This window comes from Falco punctatus (genome assembly GCF_963210335.1).
Source record: "Falco punctatus genome assembly, chromosome: 3".
NCBI lineage: Eukaryota > Metazoa > Chordata > Aves > Falconiformes > Falconidae > Falco > Falco punctatus.
The window spans coordinates 94,570,597-94,593,049 of record NC_137582.1 but is presented as its reverse complement, the minus strand read 5'-3'; the positions used below and the strand labels follow the sequence as shown (position 1 = coordinate 94,593,049).

Here is a 22,453-nt window from a genome sequence, read left to right as displayed (position 1 = left end):
TGTCATAACATCTTTCTAAAAAGAGATAAATGTGTACGACCACTTCAGGTGCAGCAGGACTCTGTGTAGGAGCATGCTTGGAGCTCCAAAATGCTCTTGCTCACATTCCAACCTGGCAAGGCCAAGGAACATGGGTCAGTCTCAAGTGACGGTAGGAAGGAGCCCACAAGAGAAGCTGTGTTTCAGGGTGGAGGAGATCTGGAGGTGCGGGGCCAAGGCTGTCTGTTGTTCCCACTGCAGTCATGATTACCAGACAGATCGTAGTTTATTGTTTCTCCATCTATACCCTCAGCATACGTTTGGCAGCCGATAGCACTTTCTACCCTCTCACAGATCACTCGGTATTCATAGCAGAGCTATCTCAAAGAGCTCGAGGGACTCTTCCTGCCACCACTGGCGTTGGCAGCACCCTGGTATTTCAGTTTTGGGTGGATACCATCAGTGAACCCTCCACTTAGACCCTCAGCAGCATCTTTTAGAGTTGTTTCTTCGTGTACAGCAGTTAACGTTGGCTCAAAGAGGACTCTAAGCAGCCAGCTCATCTTTCTTCCAGCCCTTTCTCAACACAAATTAGTTACCACCACACCCAAAGTGCCTATCTGGTAGCTACGCCAGGTAGTAGCCTTTCTTTTTTTTAGGGAGTAAGGGACTCCAGAAGTTGGGTAACACTTACAACTGCCTTCTCACTTCCTTTCTACACAGGCATATGCAGCTGTTTGTGGTTTTTCTCCCCTCCCCAGTGCATTAACCCACAAACCCCGGGCAAACGCACCTGGTAGGCGTTTCTGAGACTGAGCAACCAGCGCTGACCAGGTTCACTGCACTGCCTGAGAAAGGGCACCTGATGGTCCTTCGAAATAGCATTTGAAAGTGACAAAGGCAAATAACCCTTCCTCCAGCTACAAGTGGAGGTCTCCTCTAATTTCATCCAGTTCTGTAGGTTTTAGCGGAATCTGTTCCCTAACGGATCCAAACAGATTGGACATCTAGAGATCTACAAGTTCTCTTAACTTTTCTGTATTATATATATATACTGCTATTCTGAGTTGCCTGTGGACAATGCCTTCCTGCTAATAATTAAATATATGGGTGAAAAAGAAATGTTCTTTCTTGATGCAGAGGACACTGAAGGTTTCCCAGAGTTTGAGGCAGCCCAGGGAAGCCCCAGCAAAAGAAATCCATGTGTGGGATGGCAGCCTGACCTGGAGGGACGGTTCAGAAGGTGGTGGCTGGCAGCTGCTGAAACATCAGCTTGGATATGGCTTCATCTCAGAGAGCTTTGCCTTTGGTTCAGGGATGACTCCTGTTCATAAACCGTGAGTGGCACAGCATTGGAAGGATACCACTTTGAGCATTAAAAGGTGTTTAGTTATTGCCATTGACTGTGCAGGACTCGGCACAAGAATAATTTTTCTGCATTGCTGTAATGTTCCAAGAACTGTGTAATCTAGTGCCCTGGTAAGATGGTGAGGAGGCCAGTGTCATGGTTGCATTTCTGATACTGTTGCTGTGGTTCCCTCGTACGTGAACATGCAAGGAGGAGGGATTCAAACCTCACGTGTCTCCTCTGAAGGGGTGAGATCCCCAGTGCCAGCACTACATGTACAGGGTCCTCTCCAAAATGCCTGTGGTGGGTAGGTCAGGGCTGTGTGATCCTCCCGGGCTGCCTCGTGGGATGGAAGGGATCAAGGCTGTGAGGAGCAAGGGAGAAGATGCTGCTTTGATTTTTCTGCAGGTGTTCTTCTGGGACACCACTGCAAAATTCAGCATCTGATAGAGCTTTTACTCGATCAGCCAGGGACTCAACACACCTGCCTTATCCTTCATCTCACTTTCCCTGGGCATAAAGGGAGGGAATGATTTTTCCATCCCTTGAAGTGGCTTTCATTAATTAATATTTGGAAATTTATTAAATATTAAGAATAATTGCAAGGAATATTTTTATTTAATGTTTAGTTTTATCCTTGAAGGAAATAATCTCTTGTGGCTAGTTCTTTGCTCTCTTGAATATTAACACAATTCTGTTTCTAAATGTCTTTCTATATATATCTATATAGTTTGTTACATATTAAGATGTATATATGCCAATGTACCTGAAGAAATATTCAGCTGAAGTTCATTAAATGAGATCAGGTAGCTGATAATTGCAAATATTCCATTAATTTAAATACATGCACTTGCTGAAAAATTTTCATTAACCAGCTGATTGAAGTTCCATGGGACCTTCTCTACTCTTCACTAGTTTAAGGACTTCTGTGTTATTTGCAAATTTTGCCACTTTAGAATGCTTTCCTCCAGGCCATTAGTTCAAAAGTCCCATCTGGAGGCTTTGCAGTCTTAACTCATCCTAGCTATCCATGTTTTACCAGTAATTTTTATTGTTTTCTGCTTTATGCTACGGTTTGTAACAGTGTGTAGGGCTCTGGTCATGGAGCACATCACGTCTCTGCCACGAGCTGAACATACGTGGGGCGCAGGAGGATGGCTCTGCCCATCAGCCACTCCTCTGCAGATTGCTGTGGCTTTGAGGGGGTTTTCCATTTCTTTGTTGGTTTCCGATTCAAGACAACAACGTTTTTCTTCTTCCTCTGCCAGTGGGTAGCATCTTCCACAGTCCGCTGAGAGCGCTTTCTGTCTCAGCCTTTTTCAAAACCAAGTACATTTTGCGAACTGATTCCTTTCTCCTTTTCCTCTGTTTCTTCGACAAAGTTAGAAATTCATTCCTCCGTCTGACCTTTCTACCTACTATTTCGCTGACGGTCAGTGACTGGAAAAGCAATGTCTTAAGATGTATCAGAGAGGTGCTTTGTAAGAATGGTTATAAACATTTATCGCCATGTAAAATCAATAGTTTATACCCTAAGACCAGATCCATTTGCTTCAGCGGGACTCCAGGCACGTCAATACGAGAAATGTGACATGTAAATCCGCTTTGGGAAGGGCTTTCCTTTTGGAAAACCGCTGAAGACATAAGCAGCTACAGGCAATGTGGTACCTCTAAAGATGGGAGTGACACAAAGCCCTTGATTTCGCTGTGCTCTCCAGCTCTGTAGAAGTCTGAATATGCATCTCAAATTTATGAATTGGGCTCCAATCAGTAGTAATTGCAGTAATTTTAGTCCAACAGTAGTAATTGCTAGGTTAGAGTACCCAAAATGGTAAATCTCCTTTTACCATCAGATGCTGAACACGCAGAGGCTTGACGAGTGACTCAGTGTAATAAAGACAATGACGTGTATTGACTCGTGGAGCTGTATCAAGGAACTACGCTTCCTTCTTCTGGTATCTAATTTTATCAGCAGAGGCACCAAGCCAGGCATTCTGATGACAGATGTTAACAGGAATAAAAGAAATTACAAAGCTTATTTTTCAGCATGATTTCTCATAATTATATTTTTTTAAAAATCCATGTTTTGATCTCCCCCAGCACAGCAGGGATGTCCGAGCGGAGTTGTATGACGGCTGTAACCTCACTGTGGTTTGGGTGAGTATGTTGTGAGAAACAAGAACCAACACACTTAAAGGAAAAATAAAGCAAAAGTTAATCATATATTAGAAGTTGCTCCTATGTATGCTAGCTGGAGTGCTCAGTAGAACATATTTACTATTTATGATATCTTTTTTCCAAAGTAATTTGCAATTTTAGTTTCAAAAATTTTAATTTCAAAATTCAGTAATTTTAATTTCAAAAATTAATCCTCACGTCACTCACGTGGGTTGAATATAAATTTCTTTTCAGTGAAGCAAAAGTACAAACGTCACTGTAGAGCGACTCATCAGAAATGTTTTGAGTTTATTGTGTCTCTCCAAACCTGGTAGCGCTGGAGGCTTCAGTTTGGGTGCTTTGGAGGATGATGACCAAGGCAGGGTCGTGCCTGTTCACCCAGAGCGCTGGAGGCTCAAGTCAGCCACCTGTCATCATATACTGACCATAAAAGACCCACTTTAAAAACAGGATCTTCCATTAAAAAATAACTTCCATTTCTAAACAAGCTTTATGTACACAGTCTTATCTAGAGCACCTTATACTGCCTCCGCTTTGAGATAACAGAGAAAGAAACCGTAGCCAGGACCACATCCCAGGGGATGAAACAAGCGCCCTAGTCACAGGTGGTGCCCGCTCAAGGAGGATCTACTGGGCATCAAACAGGATCCAGAGCTCATAAACATGCGGGATGGATGGTTTGTGCATCCCCAGAGGTATGGCTGAAATATCTCTCCATTCTTCTGGCGTTTACACCAACCCACTGATGTTACAGCCAAAAGTTATTTCAGGCAGCCTTTAATCAGATCAGTCTCATTCACACATGGAGGAAAACCAGGGGTTTGTTGATTGTTTTATGCCTTTTCATTTTAATGTAGTTATTTCAAAGTCGGAGATTGCTGTTTTGCTGAAAGCTTCTGCAGGTCCTAGAACCAGGGATATACTTCCAAGCAAAGAAAGGTTGTCACATAGATCTTTAAGTGGAAATATTCCTTAAAAATAAGCCTGAATGGTGGATGTTTATTACTTCTTCTCGATTCTTTCCCCCACGACACAATAAAATGTTGTTTTAATTTTAAATATATTCTTAAAATTATTTAAATTTTATATATTTTAATAAAACATAAATATATATATCAATATATATAAATTATATAAAATACAGATTTTTAAAAAGGAGACCCAGTTCTACTCTTTGCTTGAGCTATTTCAAATGTTCACTAGAACTGGGAAAAAATTCATGCAGAATAGATTCATTATATCTGAACTAAGCATCACACTGACTAAATGTAACTAAACGTGAACAACTGCTGCATCTTAACCCTGGGTTTCCTCTCTCTCCTGCTCCTACCACCCAAAGCATTCTTGGCCCTTCCCTGTTACTGTCCTGATGTTTGCAGAGGGCAGCATAAAACTGAGATACCGTTTCAAAGTTGAGTCAGTCTTCCCAAAGAATTTTATGTTTCTTGAAGATAACATTGTTATTTGGATAAAAAGTATATCCACTTTGCAGGGCATCTTGCTGATATAAGAAAAAAGGTGCTTTCCTTTTTTTCTAGAGGGTGAGACACACACCTGGTTTGCAGTGCCTCATGTGCCCTCCGCCAGCGGCAACAGCTGTGAAACGCCTGCGTTGTGTTATTGATTTAGCGATATGACCTGCTTGCCATCGCAAACTTCACGGAGCGCTTTGTACACATTAAAAGTAACTAGTTACTGCTCAGTTTCTGTCGTTTGCAGAGGTTGAGAGCTCTTTAGTGTAAAAGAAAGCCAGACCCTGAGTCAGCTGGTCGGTTTGAGTACATGAAATCATTGATCAGCATAAATAATACAAGTTCAGTAAGCAAGTGTGTGAGGATAAAAAAATTTAATAATTAATATCCTAAAACCAGAGTAAGATTCTTCCCCTTCCCCTTCTCAAGCAGGAAGATGATAGCAGAATATGTGGAATTGTGGTGGGATGACGCTGGCTGGATGCCAGGTGCCCACCGGAGCCGCTCTGTCACTGCCCTCCCCAGCTGCACGGGGGAGAGAAAATGTAACCAAAGGCTCGTGGGTCGGGATAAGGACAGGGAGATCCCTCTGCAGTTACTGTCACGGGCAGAGCAGACTCGGCTCGGGGAAATTAGTTTATTACCAATCAGACCAGAGTAGGGTAATGAGAAAAAAACCCCAAACCTTAAAACATTTTCCCCACTCCCTTCTCCCCAGGCTTAACTTCACTCCCAGTTTCTCTACCTCCTCCTTGCCAGCAGTGCAAGGGGGACAGGCAATGGGGGGCAATGGGGGCTACACACAGATTTTTTTTCACCCTTCGTAAATACGTCACCCCAGAGGCGCTGCCACTGTCGCTGATGGGCTCAGCCTTGGCCAGCAGTGGGTGCATCTCGGAGCCGGCAGACATGGGCTCAGTTGGACGTGAGGGAAGCTTCTGGCATCTTCTCAAGGAAGCCATCCCTGTAGCCCTTCCGCTACCAAAATCTTGCCTTGCAAACCCACTGCAGAAATAAAAGGCACTTTATATTTACCTGGAAGTTTTGTAGAGAATGAAGCTTCAGAAAGGTGTTTGCTGGTGACAGACTTGTCTTTAAGAGGAATCTTATGACCTGCAACAGAGCACAAGGAACTGACAGTGCCCCTGGTGAAGGGTTTTCAATTAAGACTAAGTTTGATAGAAACAAGAATTTTGGTGGGTTATGCCACTGGCTGAATGTTCCCAGGCCACCCTTGGTACCTCCCTGTTCCATGATCAAATGACATGTTCTTCCGCATGTGATGGAGGAAGAAAATAGATTAAACTGTTCAAAGATTTGTGGTATGATGTCCTGAGCCACTGGTGACTGCTGCTGCTCCAGCCTCTTTGCCAGCTGCTGCTGTTTTCCTGCAGATCCCATGCTGGAGTCTATATGCCTCAGTGATAACTCCAGCGTTATGCCCAGATATAACTGATTTTGCTTCATTTTCAGAATAGTTCTCTCTCCTGAGGAAGAATTCATTGCCATAGATACATCCGGGAAGAGGGAAAGAAGATAACTATACAATTCTAGAGTCGCTGCCCTTGTGTGTTCGGTTGCTTGATAGTTTCCATAAAACGTAAGTTGTTCAAAATATATTGAGCTATAACTACCTAATTATAAGATTTTTTTATTTTCTAAATGCACAGCTTTAACAAATTGTGTTCAAGCTCATGCCAAGGCAAAATATTTGATTTCATACTTTCTAGTAGTAGGCACACGTACGGTCTATATATCTTGGCAAGATTGCCATCAGGGAAGGGTTTGTTTTTTATCACATAGTCTGGGACTTCACAGAAAAACTAGTATGTTTAGTTTTGTTAAACCATTTAAGGTACATGAGCTTTTCATTGAGAACATCAGCATGGAAAATTAATTTCTCCCTGGCTGAATGCCTAAAGCTACAGTCACTGATTTGGTCGTATTTACTCAAGGATTAGATCAGAAATATAGGTACCTAGTACTTTTCTAGCAGTAGAAACACGCTCATGTTTCATGAGATAAGATTAAATTCTGTCTACAAAAAGAGCAGTTTTTCTTGTTGAGAACGATGATTCCAAAATCTCTGATAGCTAAAGCAGCTTAGAGCAAACTGAAATGGGAAGGACACAGTTACTGCTCCTAAACCAGAAGCCTCTGTTTGGGAATGATTTGGATACATCAGGAAAATGACAGAAAAGCTGATGAAATTATGCTACAGGCATCCAAAAATCCTACTACAGCCCTTCTTCCTATGTTGTGAGTGTCAGTGGTAATAAATTTGTTGAACACATTGCTTAACATGCATGACATTTTGTTGTCTTTCTCCAACAAACAGGAATTAAACAGGTCACTCAGGGTGAGGCAGAAAAAGCTAATGTGACTAAATTGTTGTCTACCCAAATTAGTTATATTTAATCACTGTTATCTGCGGTCCTCTCATTTTTTGTCTCTCTTCAGAAATACAGTTATACCCATTTCCAAAGAGTTCCTAGGCAACTCTCTGTGTTCAGGGGATGATGGCATGCTTCTCTGCTAGCTTTGGTCTCCTTGATGATTTCATCTTGTTTGAAGATTTGTCTTTTTTGGGGGGGTTTGACATTATTATTTCCCATTTCCTCTTTCTTTTCCTGTCTTCTTTGTCTACAGGTGCTCTCGCTTCCCTCTCCTTGTTTTCTAGGGAAATGTCCCACCATGTTCTGTCTTTGGCCTTCTCACCAAATAGTCAAATGCTTCCAGAGCACCTGGTGAAGCTTCTGGCCTCCTGAACATCATTCTTTACTCTCTAGGTTATGGCATGATCCCTCGTTTTAAAGTGCGTGACTTTATATTTGACTTTGATAAAATGTCCAGCTCACCAAGGACTTAGCATCCTCTAAAATATTTACCACTCTGATGACCTTTGCCTTATTCACAGCTTTTTGTTGATAGTTATACTCGTAAGTGTTGACAGCCCCTTCTGAGAGGTCCTCTCACTGCAGACCTGTTGCTCTCCGGCGTGTAACATCTCGTGGTGCAGAGCACGGTGTGCCCTGTTGTCCCCAGCTCTCACAGCAAAGCCCTGGTGGGGTCTCCTAGCAGGGGTAATTTACAGTTAAGTAATTTAAATTACTTATTTTTTTAAAAAATTACCAAAAAAAATACAATTAAATTAAGCAAATAAGAGCAATTAAGCTGCTCTCATGCTCTCAGATTTTGTGGGTGAACGCTTGGCCACTAGTCGGCTGACAGATGAAGAACAAGAGACCTGGCCAGGCACCATCTCTTCTGCAATACGGCCCAGGTCCTGCAGCAGGCACACATGGATTGCTGGACTCCGGTGTCCTTGTTTTAGATTGCTTCTCCCTTTGTCTGTATGGATAAGCACCCTGGCTCCCCCAGACCATGTGCATGCCTTCATGCCTTTCTGCCTCTCATGTTTCTTCTCTTCCTCTGACAAATTCTTGTGCCCTACAGCAGACCATGCCTGCTTACCTTTCTTCTTGTCTTACCCTGCTGCTCCCACCTTATCTATTTGACAAATGATTTTCCTGAACTGTCTCCAAACTGTCTTCCTACCAGTGCTGTGCTGTTCTTCTGGTGACGTGTAGTAAAGTCCTGTCTGAAGACCTATGCCCTCTGTGAGCCTAAGGGAACCATGACCTGCAGGTTATTTTATTGTGTGTCTTGGATGGATTTGTCATGTACGCGAAATACAAAGGGGGTTGAACGTTAGCCTGATTTAGAAAGAAACACAATGAGTATTTAACAAATTTTTTTTGTATTTCTTTTGTTTACCACATGATATCTAGAGAATTAATTTAATAATCCATAGAATAGATAGCGTAATACAGCAATTTCTCAATTAATAAGCTTCCACAGCAAAAGAAGGGATATGCTGAGAGGTACGGGCATAAAGGTTAAGGCAAAGCAGCAAGATGAAGAGCTAAAAATAAAGAAAGAAGCTGTTGGCTTGGTGAGAGCTAGAAAGAAAGAAGTCCTTGCACCAGAAGTGCAAAATTGTAGATCGTAGGGACAGATGAGCCAAGTTTGAAGGGAGTGAAGTGAACATAAAGAAGGCATTTGTGTTTAAATCCTAATCAGATAACTCCCATTTAGAAGGCTGGCTATTTGCTTTATTCTTGAATCTCCGTACATTCCTCTCTGCTTCTGTGAAACCATAAATACTGCATTTGACATCAGCTGTTACAGGGAAAAGTAGTTCATTAGCTCTCCAAAACATCCAAATTAGATTGTGACATACTGAAAGTATAAAACAAATATTAAGTAATGGCAGCCCTGTCAGTTAGAATTACAGTTCGCCATAGTGTTGGGTCTTCTTTTCGAAAGAGAGGTGGTGTCACAGTCCAGAAGAGAAAAATGATGGGGAAAAAATTGCTCTTATTGGTCCCCTAAATTGCAGCTGGCTTTGCAAAAGCAACATCAGAGTCCAGCTTTTCTTTGGGTGGATATTCGAGTGTGCTGGTTATGAGCCACCAGAAGGGTACAGGGCAGATTAGGGAGAAAATGCTGATTAAAAAATAATTAAAAACAGTTTTCTTGCTGTACAGCATGTGGAGTTGGCCAGCAACTCCAGACAGAGTGAGTAACTCTGTCTACGCAAGTGTTTTTTGCTTTCTTTTTTTGTAGGCTTCATTCACTTTCTGGATATCTCAAGGCATTTTAAAGTTCTGCTCGTGCCTGCAGGCCCTGTTTCTTGAGCTTCAGGTCGGTTTTATTTAGAGTATGTGGAGAAATCACAGGGGCTCTGTAATGTGTCAAGTATCACAATGGACCAGCATTCGTACTGGCAGATAAAAGCAGCTGCAGGTTACTTAAGAGGGTGTGTACAGTGTAATGGAAGAGAATTCAACCATGGAAAAAAATAGCCTCCAGTATTCCATCATTAAGAAGAACACATTAAAGCAGCTGCAGAATTAATAGACAGGAAATTCTTTCTTTATGATCCATGAAATCTTCAATCTATATTATCCTATTCTTCCTAACAACTTCTAATTGCATAACTGAATTTCCCTGTTTATTAATTTTGCAGCGTAGCGACTTAACAATTGAGAGCAAATTGCCTGAAAGCAAAATGCTGTTTCATTTGACTGAACCGTAAGAATCGGAGGACCATGGAGCCAGTAGCATTTCCAGCAATTATATTGTCCTTTCCTGCAGCCAGTGGAGAGAGCAACTGTTGAAACGGGGGTTTGTGGCCACGGTGGTCCGAGTCCCACGGAGACAGTGGCTGGCTGACACAAGGAGCATTCCAGAAAGTAGAGCGCTCCCTTGCCATGGGATTGCTCTTTCCTTACTGCTGTGCCGTTTTCTAGGCTGTCAAACTCATAATGTTTTGTGGGTGGCAAAATGATGTCATTTTATTCAACAGCTTGTAGTAATTTCCACTCCTAACCCTTCATGAGAGGTACAAATTACCGAAGAAAAAGAGCTATAAGCTTACAGATGGCCGTATCACTTTTCCATTGAGATCACAATATCCTTCTTTCTAGCTGAATGACAATTGTGCTGTCACTAAAATTACATAATGCTACGTCCCCTGAGGGGTTATAGTTTGGGATTCAAAGGACAGCAGTCAAAATACAACTTGCTCTATTCTGAGCTTTAAAAGTCTCTCAGGGGGTCATACATATGAGTTGTTTGGGGTTTTTTCTAGTGCATTATAGGTAGAGTTAACAGTTGAATGTAAATGAGGAAACTACATTCACATGGCAAGCTGATACAGTCGAGATACAGACGACACACCAAAATAATTAGCGTTTGCCATAAATCATGGGGACCAAAATCAAGGCTAACACAAATAGCGGTGCTATGCTGACTCAGTGAGTTTGGTAACCTACAGTAAAACCGGCTTTTCCTTTAATTTTGTGTACTATCACACCATGCAACGTGTAGTGAAAGCTCCTCTGATTTTTCAGGTTTTGTCTGACGTCTCAAACTCAGCTGCGCTCTGACAGCTTCCACCGTACACAGGCTCCGAGTGCCTGCCAATTACTATGAACAAGCATTAAATCAAAGATTCTCAGTGCAGTCTGTGTGTCTGGTTGGAAGGGAAAAACTCATGTCGTTTTAGAAGATTTCCACAAACAAGAAAAGAGGAGAAAAGCTGGAAAAAGTATCTTGGTTTGGGTAAGTGTTGTGGTTTAAGCCCCGTGGGAAGCTGAGCCGCACACAGCTTCTTGCCCACTCCTCCCCCGTGGGATGGGGGAGAAAATCAGAAGGGTAAAAGTGAGAAAACTCACAGGTTGAAGTAAAGACAGTTTAACAGGTAAAGCAAAAGATGTGTGCACAAGCAAAGCAAAACAAGGAATTCACTCACTGCTTGCCAGCAGCAGGTGGGCGTGCAGCCATCTCCAGGAAAGCAGGGCTCCATTACGAGGAGCGATGGCTCCTCGGAAAGACAAATGCCATCACTCTGAATGATTCCTCTTCTTCTTTTTCCCAGCTTTTATTGATGAGTGTGACATCATATGGTGTATCATATCCCTCTGGTCAGTCGGGGTCAGGTGTCCCAGCTGTGTCTCCTCCCAGCCTTTTGTGCACCCCCTGCCTGCTCACTGGCAGGGCAGCGTGAGAAGCAGAAAGGGCCTTGATGCTGTGTAAGCACTGCTTAGGAACAGTTAAAACATCCCTGCGTTACCATCACTGTTTTGGTCACAAATCCAAAACACAGCACCATAGGAGCTATTGTCATACAATCATACAATGGTTTGGTTTGGAAGGGACCTTAAAGATTATCCAGTTCCACACCCTCTGCCATGGGCAGGGACACCTTCCACTAGACCAGGTTGCCCAAAGCCCCATCCAGCCTGGCCCTGAGCACTGCCAGGGATGGGGCATCCACAGCTTCTCCGGGCAACCTGTTCCACTGCCTCACCACCCTCACAGTGAAGAATTTCTTCCTTATATCTAATCTAAATCTACTTTCAGTTAAAGCCATTACCCCTTGTCCTATCACTACATGCCCTTGGAAAAAGTCCCTCTCCAGCTTTCTAGTAGGCCCCCTTTAGGAGCTGGCAGGCTGCTATAGGGTCTTCCCAGAGTCTTCTCTTCTCCAGGCTGAACAACCCCAACTCTCTCAGCCTGTATTCATAGGAGAGGTGCTCCAGCCCTCTGATCATCTTTGTGGTCCTCCTCTGGACTTGTTCCAACAGGTCTATGTCCTTCTTATGCTGGGGTCCCCAGAGCTGAATGATGTACTCCAGGTGGGGTCTCAAGAGAGCGGAGTAGAGGGTGAAAATCACCCTCATCGACCTTTTGATGCAGCCCAGGATATGGTTGGCTTTCTGGGCTACAAACACAGATTGCCAGGTCATGTTGAGCTTCTCATCAACCAACACCCCCAAGTCCTTCTCCTTATGGCTCCTCTCAATCCATTCTCCGCCCTACCTGTATTTGTGCTTGGGATTGCCACAACCAATGTGCAGGACCTTGCACTTGCCCTTGTTAAACTTCATGAGGTTCATACAGGCCCACCTCTCAAGCCTGCAGAGTCCCTCTGGATGGCATCTCCTCCCTCCAGCGCGTCAACCGTACCACACAGCTTGGTGTTGTTGGTAAACTTGCTGAGGGTGCCCTCAAGCCCATGTCACCAACAAAGGTGTTAAACAGCAGCGGTCCCAATGCTGCCTTCTCAAGAATGCCACTCATCACTGGTCTCCACTTGGACATTGAGCTGTTGACCTGAACTCTTTGAGTGAAACCATCCAGCCAATTCCTTATCCACCAAGTGGTCCATCTGTCAAATCCATGTCTTTCCAGTTTAGAGACAAAGATGTCATGCAGGACAGTGTTAAATGCTTTGCACAGATCCAGGTAGATGATGTCACTTGCTCTTCCCTTATCCATCAATGCTGTAACCCCATTGTACAAGGACAACAAGTTGGTCAGGCACATTTTGCCCCTAGTGAAGCCATGCTGGCTGTCATCAATCATCTCCTTATTTTCCATGTGCTTTAGCAGTTTCCAGGAGGATCTGCTTCATGATCTTGCTGGGCAAAGGGGTGAGACTGACTGGCCTGTACTTCTTCAGGTCTTCCTTTTCCCTCTTTTTAAAAATGGGGATTATGATTCCCCTTTTCCAGTCAGTCGAACTTCACCAGACTGGCACGACTTCTCAAACAGAGAAGCTTTTCTTGTTGCCCTTGACGTCCCTGGCCAGATTTAATTCTATCAGGGCTTTAGCTTTAGCTAAAGCTTTAGCTTTCCTAACCTGGTCCCTGGCTGCTCGGACAATTCCTCTGTGTTCCTCCCAGGCTACCTGTCCTTGCTTCCTCCCTCTGTGGGCTCCCTTATTGTGCTTGAGTTTGTCCAGGAGCTCCTTGTTCACCCACACAGGCCTCCTGGTGTTCTTGTCTGACTTTGTCTTTGTTGGTCCACATTGCTGCTGAGCATGGAAGAGGCGATCCTTGGGTATTAAACAGATTTCTTGGATCCCTCTTCCCTCCAGGGCTTTATCCCATTGATACTCTACCAAGCAGACCCCTGGAGATGCCAAAGTCTGCCCTCCTGAAGCCCAGGGTAGTGAGCCTGCTGTGCACCCTCCTCGCTGCCCTAAGGATCTTGAACTCCACCATTTTGTGGTCACTGCAGCCAAGGCTGCCCTTGAGCTTCACATTCCTCACCAGCTCCTCCTTGCTGGTGAGAACAAGGTCCAGCACAGCACCTCTCCTCGTTGGCTCTTCCATCACTTGGGGAAGGAATTTACCATCAACGCATTCCAGGAACCTCCTGGTTTGCTTATGCCCTGCTGTGTTGTACCCCAACAGATACTGGGGTGGTTGAAGTCCCCCATGAGGACCAGGGCTTCTGAATGCGAGGCTGCTCGTATCTGTCCATAGAGGGCCTAATCTGCCTGGTCTTCCTGGTCAGGTGGCCTGTAGCTGACCTCCACTATAATGTCACCTGTCCCTGCCCTCCCTTTAATCCTGACCCATAAGCTCTCGGCCAGCTCCTCACCCATCCCCAGGCAGAGCTCCATGCACTCCAGCTGGTCATTGGCACAGAGGGTGAGACCCCCTCCTCGTCTCCCCTGTCTGTCCTTCCTAAAGAGCCCGTATGAAGAACATTAACTCCATCTCAGCCAAAACCAGTGCAACCAGTCAATTATGTAGTCATGTGTCTGTTTGAAGTAATGGAACAGAGCAGAGCAATTTTTATGAGAGCCATAGCAAACATTTTACTCCATCTAAAACCAAGCATTGTGAAGAAGTGTGTACATGCCATTTTCACAAGATGAAAAAGCTTTAGTTAAAACATTTCTAAATGACAGAAGGCAGCAAAGTGCAATATGGTCAACGTAGGTCTTAAAACAGTAAACCTGGAGGGTCAGCTTTCCTGCTGAAATGACCGCCTTAGCTGGGCGGGATGATGTGTCTGGCATTTCTTCCCTGAGGGTCTTGGGCAGCTTCTTGTTTTCCCTCGCTGTTTCCAGATCTTAGCATCCTCTGCTGACATGTTTTCAGCTGCTCTTGTAAAATGTGAACCAGAAATGGGAAGCTCTTAAGAAAACAAGCCTGGCTTTTAGCAAAGTCCTTGAAACAGAGGAAAATGTAAGTGAGGAATGGGAAGCTGAGAAAAATAGAGCAACAAAGCTGCTTCCGAGGGGTCGTTTTCCCCACCTGCAAATAGTCCTGTATTACCTGAGTAATATAGAAAAGAAAAAAAGTGTGGCACGGGGGGTGTGGGGGCTGTGGGTCAGGCTTCGCTTTGCAGAGCACCTGTTTCTGGACTCTATCCAGCTGGGTAGTCACTCACTGTAGATCTCTTTGGTTTCCAGTAAGCAAACCGCATTTAAACCCACCCACCCCCAAACCCGAATGCATACATAATATCACCTTTTCGCATCAGGACCACAGAAGCGAAGTAGTTGCCTGTGACATGAATGGAAAGGGAAACATCTGCAAAATAGTCAAACTGTTAGATAAGATACTAATCCCATTTTAGGGAGGCATGTAACATCAGGGATAAGGCAACTAAAAAGTACAGGCGTGAAAATGCACGTGCTGCTCGGCTGTAGGTGAATGGATGGGAGGGTGATTGATTGGTTTTATTTGCCAGTCTGGGTTGTGCAGAAGATTTGTGAGATGGTACTTGCGAATGAACGGGAGCTGTGGGCTTGTTTAGTTTAGCAGAACAAAAGCTGAGAAAGGATGCCACTGCTGCCTCTAAATACTGTCAGAGAGGAAAAGAGTATTTCAGCTAAAGGACAATGCTGGCACAGGAATGCCCTGGTATGAATGAGCTGTGGATAAATATAGGCTGACTATGAGAAAAGTTCATCATCCTAGGCAAGGAACTAACTTACAGAGTGGTGTAGGCAAAAAACCCCCTGTACTTTCTTTTAAACAGAGCTAAGGCAGTTTACAAATAGGGTTGTATGATGCTATTACCTGGCAGAACAAGGACCTGTGACCTCTGAGGTCCTTTCCAGTCCTGGGCTCTCTTGGTCCCACAGAACGTTTACACCAGGCCCATGCAAAGCACAGCCCCCCTGAGCACACACTGCCCGCCACAGACTTTCTTTGGCCAAGCAGAACGTGTGGATAAATAACTTGTTGGTGCATTTTCACCTCTGCAGGTCAAAGCATCCACCGGGAATGAGCTGGTGCCTCTTAGCCAGTGGGAGCTGATTGCCTGGGGAGTTCAGAGGTGGTGGGCTGGCTTTGGGGTATTGGGATTATTCCCCTGCAAAGATTTTGAGATTAATTGTGGTTCTATAACTGAGGTCAAGAGCATGGAGGACCTTGGGAGGTGGAGTACATGTACAGGGGCTGCAGGATTCAGTGGGAGCAGTGGCTGCTGACATGCAGGGATGAGCCCCTCTTGCTGGCGGTGCAGGTTAATTGCTGTGTATTGGCAATATTCTCTTGATTAGGTGGTTGGTTTAAATCAGTTGTTGCAAACATCAGCTACATCCTGATGGGCTTTGATGCTTTTTCCCCCAGATGTATGTTGCCACCCAGAATGAGCTGCTGTGAACTGCTGATCAGTGAGGAGCAATTCCAGTGAGCGTAAGCAGTCGCTGCTGGTGACTCTTTATCCCTGGCATCATCTGCCCCAGGTCCTGCCTGCTCAGCTGCTCCGTGGTGGTGCTCAGGTCCTTACCCTGGGACAGACAGCTGGGAATTTCAGCTCCTGGGTGTCAGTTGCTGGCAGCTGGGAGAAACCCCTGCTGATGGGCAGGGACTGATGTTCCTTGGGAAAATATCTGGGGCACTGCAGGTAGAAGCTGGATGACTGGAGAAGCAGGAGGCCAGGCGATGCTGGCGCACTGCACTGGGGGCTAGTACAGGTGCAGAATAAGGGTAAGAGGATGACAAGGTGGAAAATGATAGCAAGAGCAAAGGAATAGGGACGCTGGTGACTGGCTGAAGTCTTCTGCATATCACCCCTTACCTGATGCACCTTCACCTTGTGCGATGGGACATAGGCATGGCTTGGGTTGTGTGAAACCTTTGCTGGTGTTCTTCCAAGCAGAGAGAGAAACAGCAGCTGCTGCCAGGCTACCTGCAAAGCTACTGACGGCTCCTCTCCCCATCCTTGCTGTGTTCCCGATGCAGCCAACAGAAACAGGAAGACGAGGGCTACAAAGAAAGTTTGTCAGCTCCAAAGGCAGCGGGAGCAGGGAGCTGGAGTGAGGTGGTGGACAGGGTAATTACATTTTAATCAAGATCCAAATCAGCAAGCAGGAAACACTCAGTATATAAGCAACGTTAATCTTATTAGCATTTTATGGAGAGGAAAGAGGTATTCTCAAAGGAAGTTTTACTCTTATCGGCAGTTCTGACCTAGCAGTGCTAGCTGCTAATTGATGAGAGCTTAGCTGAAATTTGTACCTGCTCATCTTGGGGATGTTGAACCATTATACTTGCATTTCTGCTGAAAGTGATGCTGTATTTCTGTCATTTTTATGCGGTCTGTGCCTTAGATGGAAGCCTTAAATTCACATATTTATCAAAAATGATTTCAAAATAACTTCTAATTAATATATTTTAATTAAGGTAAGAGGATCATTACTTTAATTAAAAAGCCTATTTTAAAATATGTTAGATGTACAGAAAAAAAAAAAAAAAGCAGGCTAAAAATACACTTGTGTGGGAAAGAAACCAGCTTGCTTAGCAAGAGGAGGTACTTTCTGTGGTTAGACAACTCACCTGGTTGTATCGGGACGCGAATGAGTTGTTCTCACCCTCTCGGGTACCATCTTTTTGTTTAAGGGGGTTTCTGGGTATTTTTTGATATGCAGAAGGGGGAATGAATCTGTACTTGTCTTTTTTTTTTTTTTTCTTTTTGAATTCACAATTAGTCAGTCAATGTGAAGAGCACACATACAAACCTTGTTTAAAGAAAAGGCTACTGTTTTGTACTTAAGGTTACTGATTTGCACTTAAATTCTGATTCTGGTGATTAGCTACTCTTCTGGACAATCTAGGTTTGTCTTTTTTTCTAAGTTGGTATTAAACGTAGTTTGAGTCTTTTGTAATATACATAGTAAGGATTTTTGGAAGCCTAGTTTTGAGGCATATAGCAAGTCAAAAATAATTCAAGATTTGCGCTGAAAAGCTATCTCTAATTTTTATTTTTACTTTATTTTCTTTAAATGATTTTTTTCAGTTCTCACAAAGGTATGCAAAGATACTGTAGCATAAGAGTGACCGGAGCAACCAGAAGCAGCGTTGGCTCTCCATGCCAGCCAGCCCAGGCGATGTGGTGCGTGTTGCACGATGTGGGCACGGCAGCACCGCAAACTCCATCCTGGTGTTAGTCCTGGGCAGGAGGTACAGAGAGGGGGAAGCGTTGGGAGAAGAGATGCTGAGGGGATGGAGAAGCCTGGAGGACACCGTGTGAAGGGAACTTCACGCCAGGGTCACCCTCGCATGCCCGTGTCTGCACCCACCCCCGCATACCTGCTCATTCAGCCTGACACCATCATCACAATGCTCTGATTTTTTGCCCACTTCGCCATCCCAAACCCAAGGGCTTGCCGTTAAAATCTGAACTGAAATTAATTAAAAAACTGCAGGAATGAGAGAAACACAACCCCTTCTCCTGTGTTGTATCAGCTTGCAGCTATCTCATACCCATGATCTTTCCGTCTTACCTACTATTCCCATGATCTACTGATTACTGTTAGGGCATCTATCACTGCAGTAATATATATTATTTGCAAATTTATATATATATATATGCAGTAATATACTGCAGTAAGAGTATATATATTCCTATTATATAATATAGATATAATTTAGATAACAGTAGATATACTATGAATAGTATACTGCAGTAATAGTATATATTCCTATTCTATAACAGAATGTGTATGTATATAAAATATAGTATATATACTATGAATAGTATACGGCACTATTGGTATACATTCCTATTATATAATATAGTGTGTGTGTAATATATATATAAAATACAGTATATACATTATTAATGGCCCGCTGCAGTAACAGCGTATATCCCTGCAGTACCGGCACCGTTGCCCTGCCCGGCAGTGGGGGGAGGCGCGGGGGGCGCAGAGCGCAGACCCCGGCCCGGGGGCAGGCAGGCAGGGCCGGCTGGGCTCTCCCCCGGGGGGCAGCCTCGGCTTCCACGGATTTATTTCCCGGAAAGCTTCGACACGGTACGTGTGTATATAAAAATATAAAATGCATTCTTAAATTGTATTATACACGTCTACGCGAATATAATTGCTATATAACATGAAATCAGATATTCTAGGTCACGTATAAATACGATAGATGGGAAATAGCGCAATTTTGTTGCTCTCCGTGAGGAGGGGTGCGGGGGGCGGGCGGGGGCGGGGGCCGGAGCCGGCCGGGGCGCCGTGCGCGGCGGGCGGGCGGGGCGGGGAGGGTCGGGCGGAGGCGGCAGCGGCCGCCCGGGGTTTGGCCGCTCGCTCTGCCGGTGCTGCGATGGCTCCGCTCCGCTCCGGCCCGGCCTGTCGGCGCCTGCTCTCCTTCGCCGTGCTCGGTATCGTGCTCTGCGGCCGGCCGGGGCGGGCTGAGCCGGAGCCGGAGCCGGGCCCGGAGCCAGGCCCAGACGCGGGCCCGGCGGCGGAGGCGGACCCGGACCCGCACGGGCGGCACCTCTACAGCGCGGAGATGCTGCGGCACGGCGCCGCCGCCGCCCCCCACTTCGTCATGTTCTTCGCCCCGTGGTGGGTATCTGGAGCGGCGGGGCCCGGCGCAGCGCGGCGCCCTCCTGCCCGCCTCTTCCCCCGTTGACGTGGCGGCGGGAGGCGGCCGGGCCGGCGGCGGGGGCGGCCTCGGGGTCGCGCCGCCCGGAGCCCCAGCGGCCGGGGCCGGGCCGGGCGCCTTCCCCGGGGGCGGCGGGGGGACACGGGCGTTAAGTGGCAGGCGGGGGGTGCGAGCGCCGGGCCGGGGAGGGGGAGCTGGAGCCCCGCGTGTGCCGGGCCCCGGGCCTGCGCGGCCGGGCTGGCGCTGCCGGGGGCTTCGGCCGGCCCCGGCGGCCGCCCCCTCCCCAGGGCCCGCGGGGTGAGCGTGGGGCCGGCGCTGCGCCGGGGCAGCGGGGGGCGAGCGGGGCCATCCCCGGCCCTGCTGGGCTGCACCGGCCCCTGCCGCCCCCCCTGCCCTTCCCCGGGCTGCTTCGGGGTCCTCGGAGAGGCCGAGAGCCCGCGGCCCCTGCGTGTGGCCGTAGTTGCGGTGCGGTGACCGGCACCCTGTGCCCCCAGTCTCACAGGTGCCTTCGTTGCTGAAGTTACGTTCTCCTTGCAATCGCAAAACTCAAGGGTGAATTTGCGGTGGAAGCAGCACAGGGCAGTGCTGTGCCCCCAAGGCCGCAGGCAGCTGTAGCGGAGCTGGGGAGTTCCCAGATTTGCAAGAGACCTGCTGGGCTTTTGTCCTGGGCTGGCGGGTTTGGCACGAGGGAGTTGAGAGGAGCCGGAGAACAGGCTTTGCTGGATGTTACAGCTGCCAAGAGGACAGTACTTCTCATCTCTGCACCTTTCTAGTGGCTGTTCATATTCCCCTCTTCATCTCTTGCCCGGCCCTTTTTTATTCGACTTACGAATATCCAGTAGAGGTTATTGAGAGTTTTGTGTTAGGGTTGGTTGTTTGGGTTTTGGCCTTTGTTTCGTGATTGGTTTGGGTTTTTTTTTCTTCCCTCCAAGTTTTCTTAAATTTAGATAAAATGAAGTTAAGGGAATAATGTGCAAAAGTTATGTTTTGATCCCAAATTTACATGCTGCCATTGAGGCATACGTGAGTCATGATGCTCTTTGAAATCAAGGATTTCCTTTCAAAACGGAGTAGGTACTTCTGTTTTTGTTTTTAACACCGACTTGTTTATGCCATACAAAAATGTAAAGCAAAAGCTTGAAAGAGCAGATGCCTGCCTTTGTTCTCTGAAGATCACAGAAGTGGAGGATGCCTGACTTGCTGGTGAAGGACCTTTGCCTGAGAGTGCTGCAAAGCCTAAGAAATGCCCATGCAAAACAGGAGTGCTTCTGCTCTGGTTTGTTTTCAGGTGGTGATATCTGCGTTTGTCCAAGCTCTGACTGACTGTTTCACAGGCATCCCTAAAACCAGATGAGCTTTTATCTTGGCGCACCGTTTGTAAGGACACCCTGTGCCAAAAGGGCTGTTGCAGAGTCCAGAGTTTGCTGCACATCCTCAGCGTGCATGAAAGAGAGCACTGGCCTTGCAAACTTGGACTACGCGGTGCCCTTGGGAGGGCTGAGGATCGCTGCCCAACTTAAGTGTGAGGGAGCTGCATCGTTTCCCAGACTTGTGGCTTCTCTGCACGTTCTTCACACCCTTAGCAAGCTTTCTTCAGATCTCTGGGTCTTCAGGACCCTTGGTCTGGACTCCTGGCTCCTGACAGGCAGCGACAGGGCCAGGTTTCAAAGGGGAAGAGAGAGACAAAGGGAACACCCAAGTGCTTGAGAGGGGTGCTTATACACACCAGTAGTTTTATCGTCAGTGGGATCAGGCAGCAACCTGACAGCCCTGGAGTCTGTATTGGAGCCTCTTGCCCTATTCCTAGGTGATATTAATGTGCTAATCTCCTAATGCTTCTCTCAGAGGCATGTGCTTTGGCACTGCTCCTTGTAGTTACAAGGGACAAGCCTAGCCGACAACCCAACAACGTTCAGCTAGGATTGTCTCTCAGATTGCTACAGACGCTGCTAATGTTGCATCCTCAGTGCTACCAGTAAGAGTTGGGTTAAAGCAGGCACAGTCCTTCCCTTCCAGATTCTTGAAACACAAGTTGCTGAGGGCCTCGCTTCCAGATAGCAGCAGTACCCATGAGGTCTTACATTTGTTTCAAATATTGTGGGCTACTCCAAAAAAGAATGTTCTTAGACATCTGATGGCAAATGACTTGGGTTTTCAGTCATCAGGCTGTCCCTCTTGGTAGCTGCACTTGGCAAGGGACAGAATTATAAGCAGGTTACTGTCTCAGTGGCACCAGGTATTCCTAACATGTGGGCCATGCCAGTCGCGTGTCTACAAAGGAATGAGATTCCACTGCTTCCTTAGCTGGAAGGAATCTCAAATCAGCAGTTTCATTGTGGTGTTCTGACCATTACAGATCTTTTCAATATACATGGTCTCTTGGTAAACCTCTGGAAGTCCACTGAGCTGAAACAGACTTGGATCGCCGCTTTGCTGCTGTTGAACTGAACTCCGTTAGACTGGATTTTACCTTAGCTGGATTCTTTTGTCCAGAGTGAGACTGGTCCTGTGCTGCTTGTATCATTATGCCTGTTTGTCCCAGGATCTACCAACATTTTTAACTGGGTAATGATTTGTGCTGTGTCTTGCTGTGGAGCTGCCCTTGCTAGCTGCAGAGTTCAAGTTCTGCTGGTGGCATCCAGAAATGTCTGTGCTTCTCACTGACTGCAGAGGCCTTATCAGTAACTGCAGTTTTGACATATATGGTCCCTATGTACCTTTGCATATCTTCTTGTCGCAGCTCGGGAAGTCTGCCATCCAGTTTTGCAGATGAGAGGTGCTGATACTGTGATACACCTGGCTCCGTGCAGTAGAGCAGCCTTGTACTCTATAGATTCTGCCACAGCAAAATAATCCCCAGGCACGAGCACTTGTGGCACAGGGTTGCTCAGAGTTAAAATGGGCAACCTGTCTCGCAAACTCTTACAAATAATGTCTTCGCACCCACCCCCCCGACATTAGTGGTGTACAAGAAGCAGGGATTTCTTTGGGTTTTTTTTTCCCCAGAAAGGTGGATCTTTCCTATGGCCTTGTTAGTCTCTTTTGGATCTTCATTTACATTTATAAACAGAGATTATGAATGCTTGCACCTTGCTAGCCCGTGTAGGGAGGGAAAACCAGGACTCCTCATTGATGCCCAGGTCTCCACCATCCCCAGTAGCAGGACTGGCTCCTTCTCCAGCCCTGCTGATGTGGTGTAGAGTGGTAGCGATGATGGGCTGTGTAGGTACGTGGGGCTAAAGGGAGGTGTGTCATGTTGCACAGTCTTG

The 22,453-nt window shown here is 46.2% G+C and overlaps 1 protein-coding gene across 3 annotated transcripts in view; it reads left to right on the top strand.

Moving 5' to 3' along the window:
• The first annotated feature begins 1,098 nt into the window (after positions 1-1,098).
• The window catches only part of TXNDC5 (thioredoxin domain containing 5), a 44,181-nt gene continuing 22,826 nt past the window's right edge, over positions 1,099-22,453 (top strand). Inside the window, exon 1 of one of the 3 annotated variants that reach the window (XM_080380728.1) lies at positions 1,099-1,316. In XM_080380728.1, coding sequence (XP_080236854.1) covers positions 1,114-1,316 — 203 coding nt within the window. In that variant the 5' untranslated portion in view covers positions 1,099-1,113. Of the gene's footprint in view, positions 1,317-18,443; positions 18,608-18,832; positions 19,145-22,453 lie in introns of those variants that run through there. The other 2 variants (XM_080380729.1, XM_080380727.1) reach the window with 2 other exon arrangements.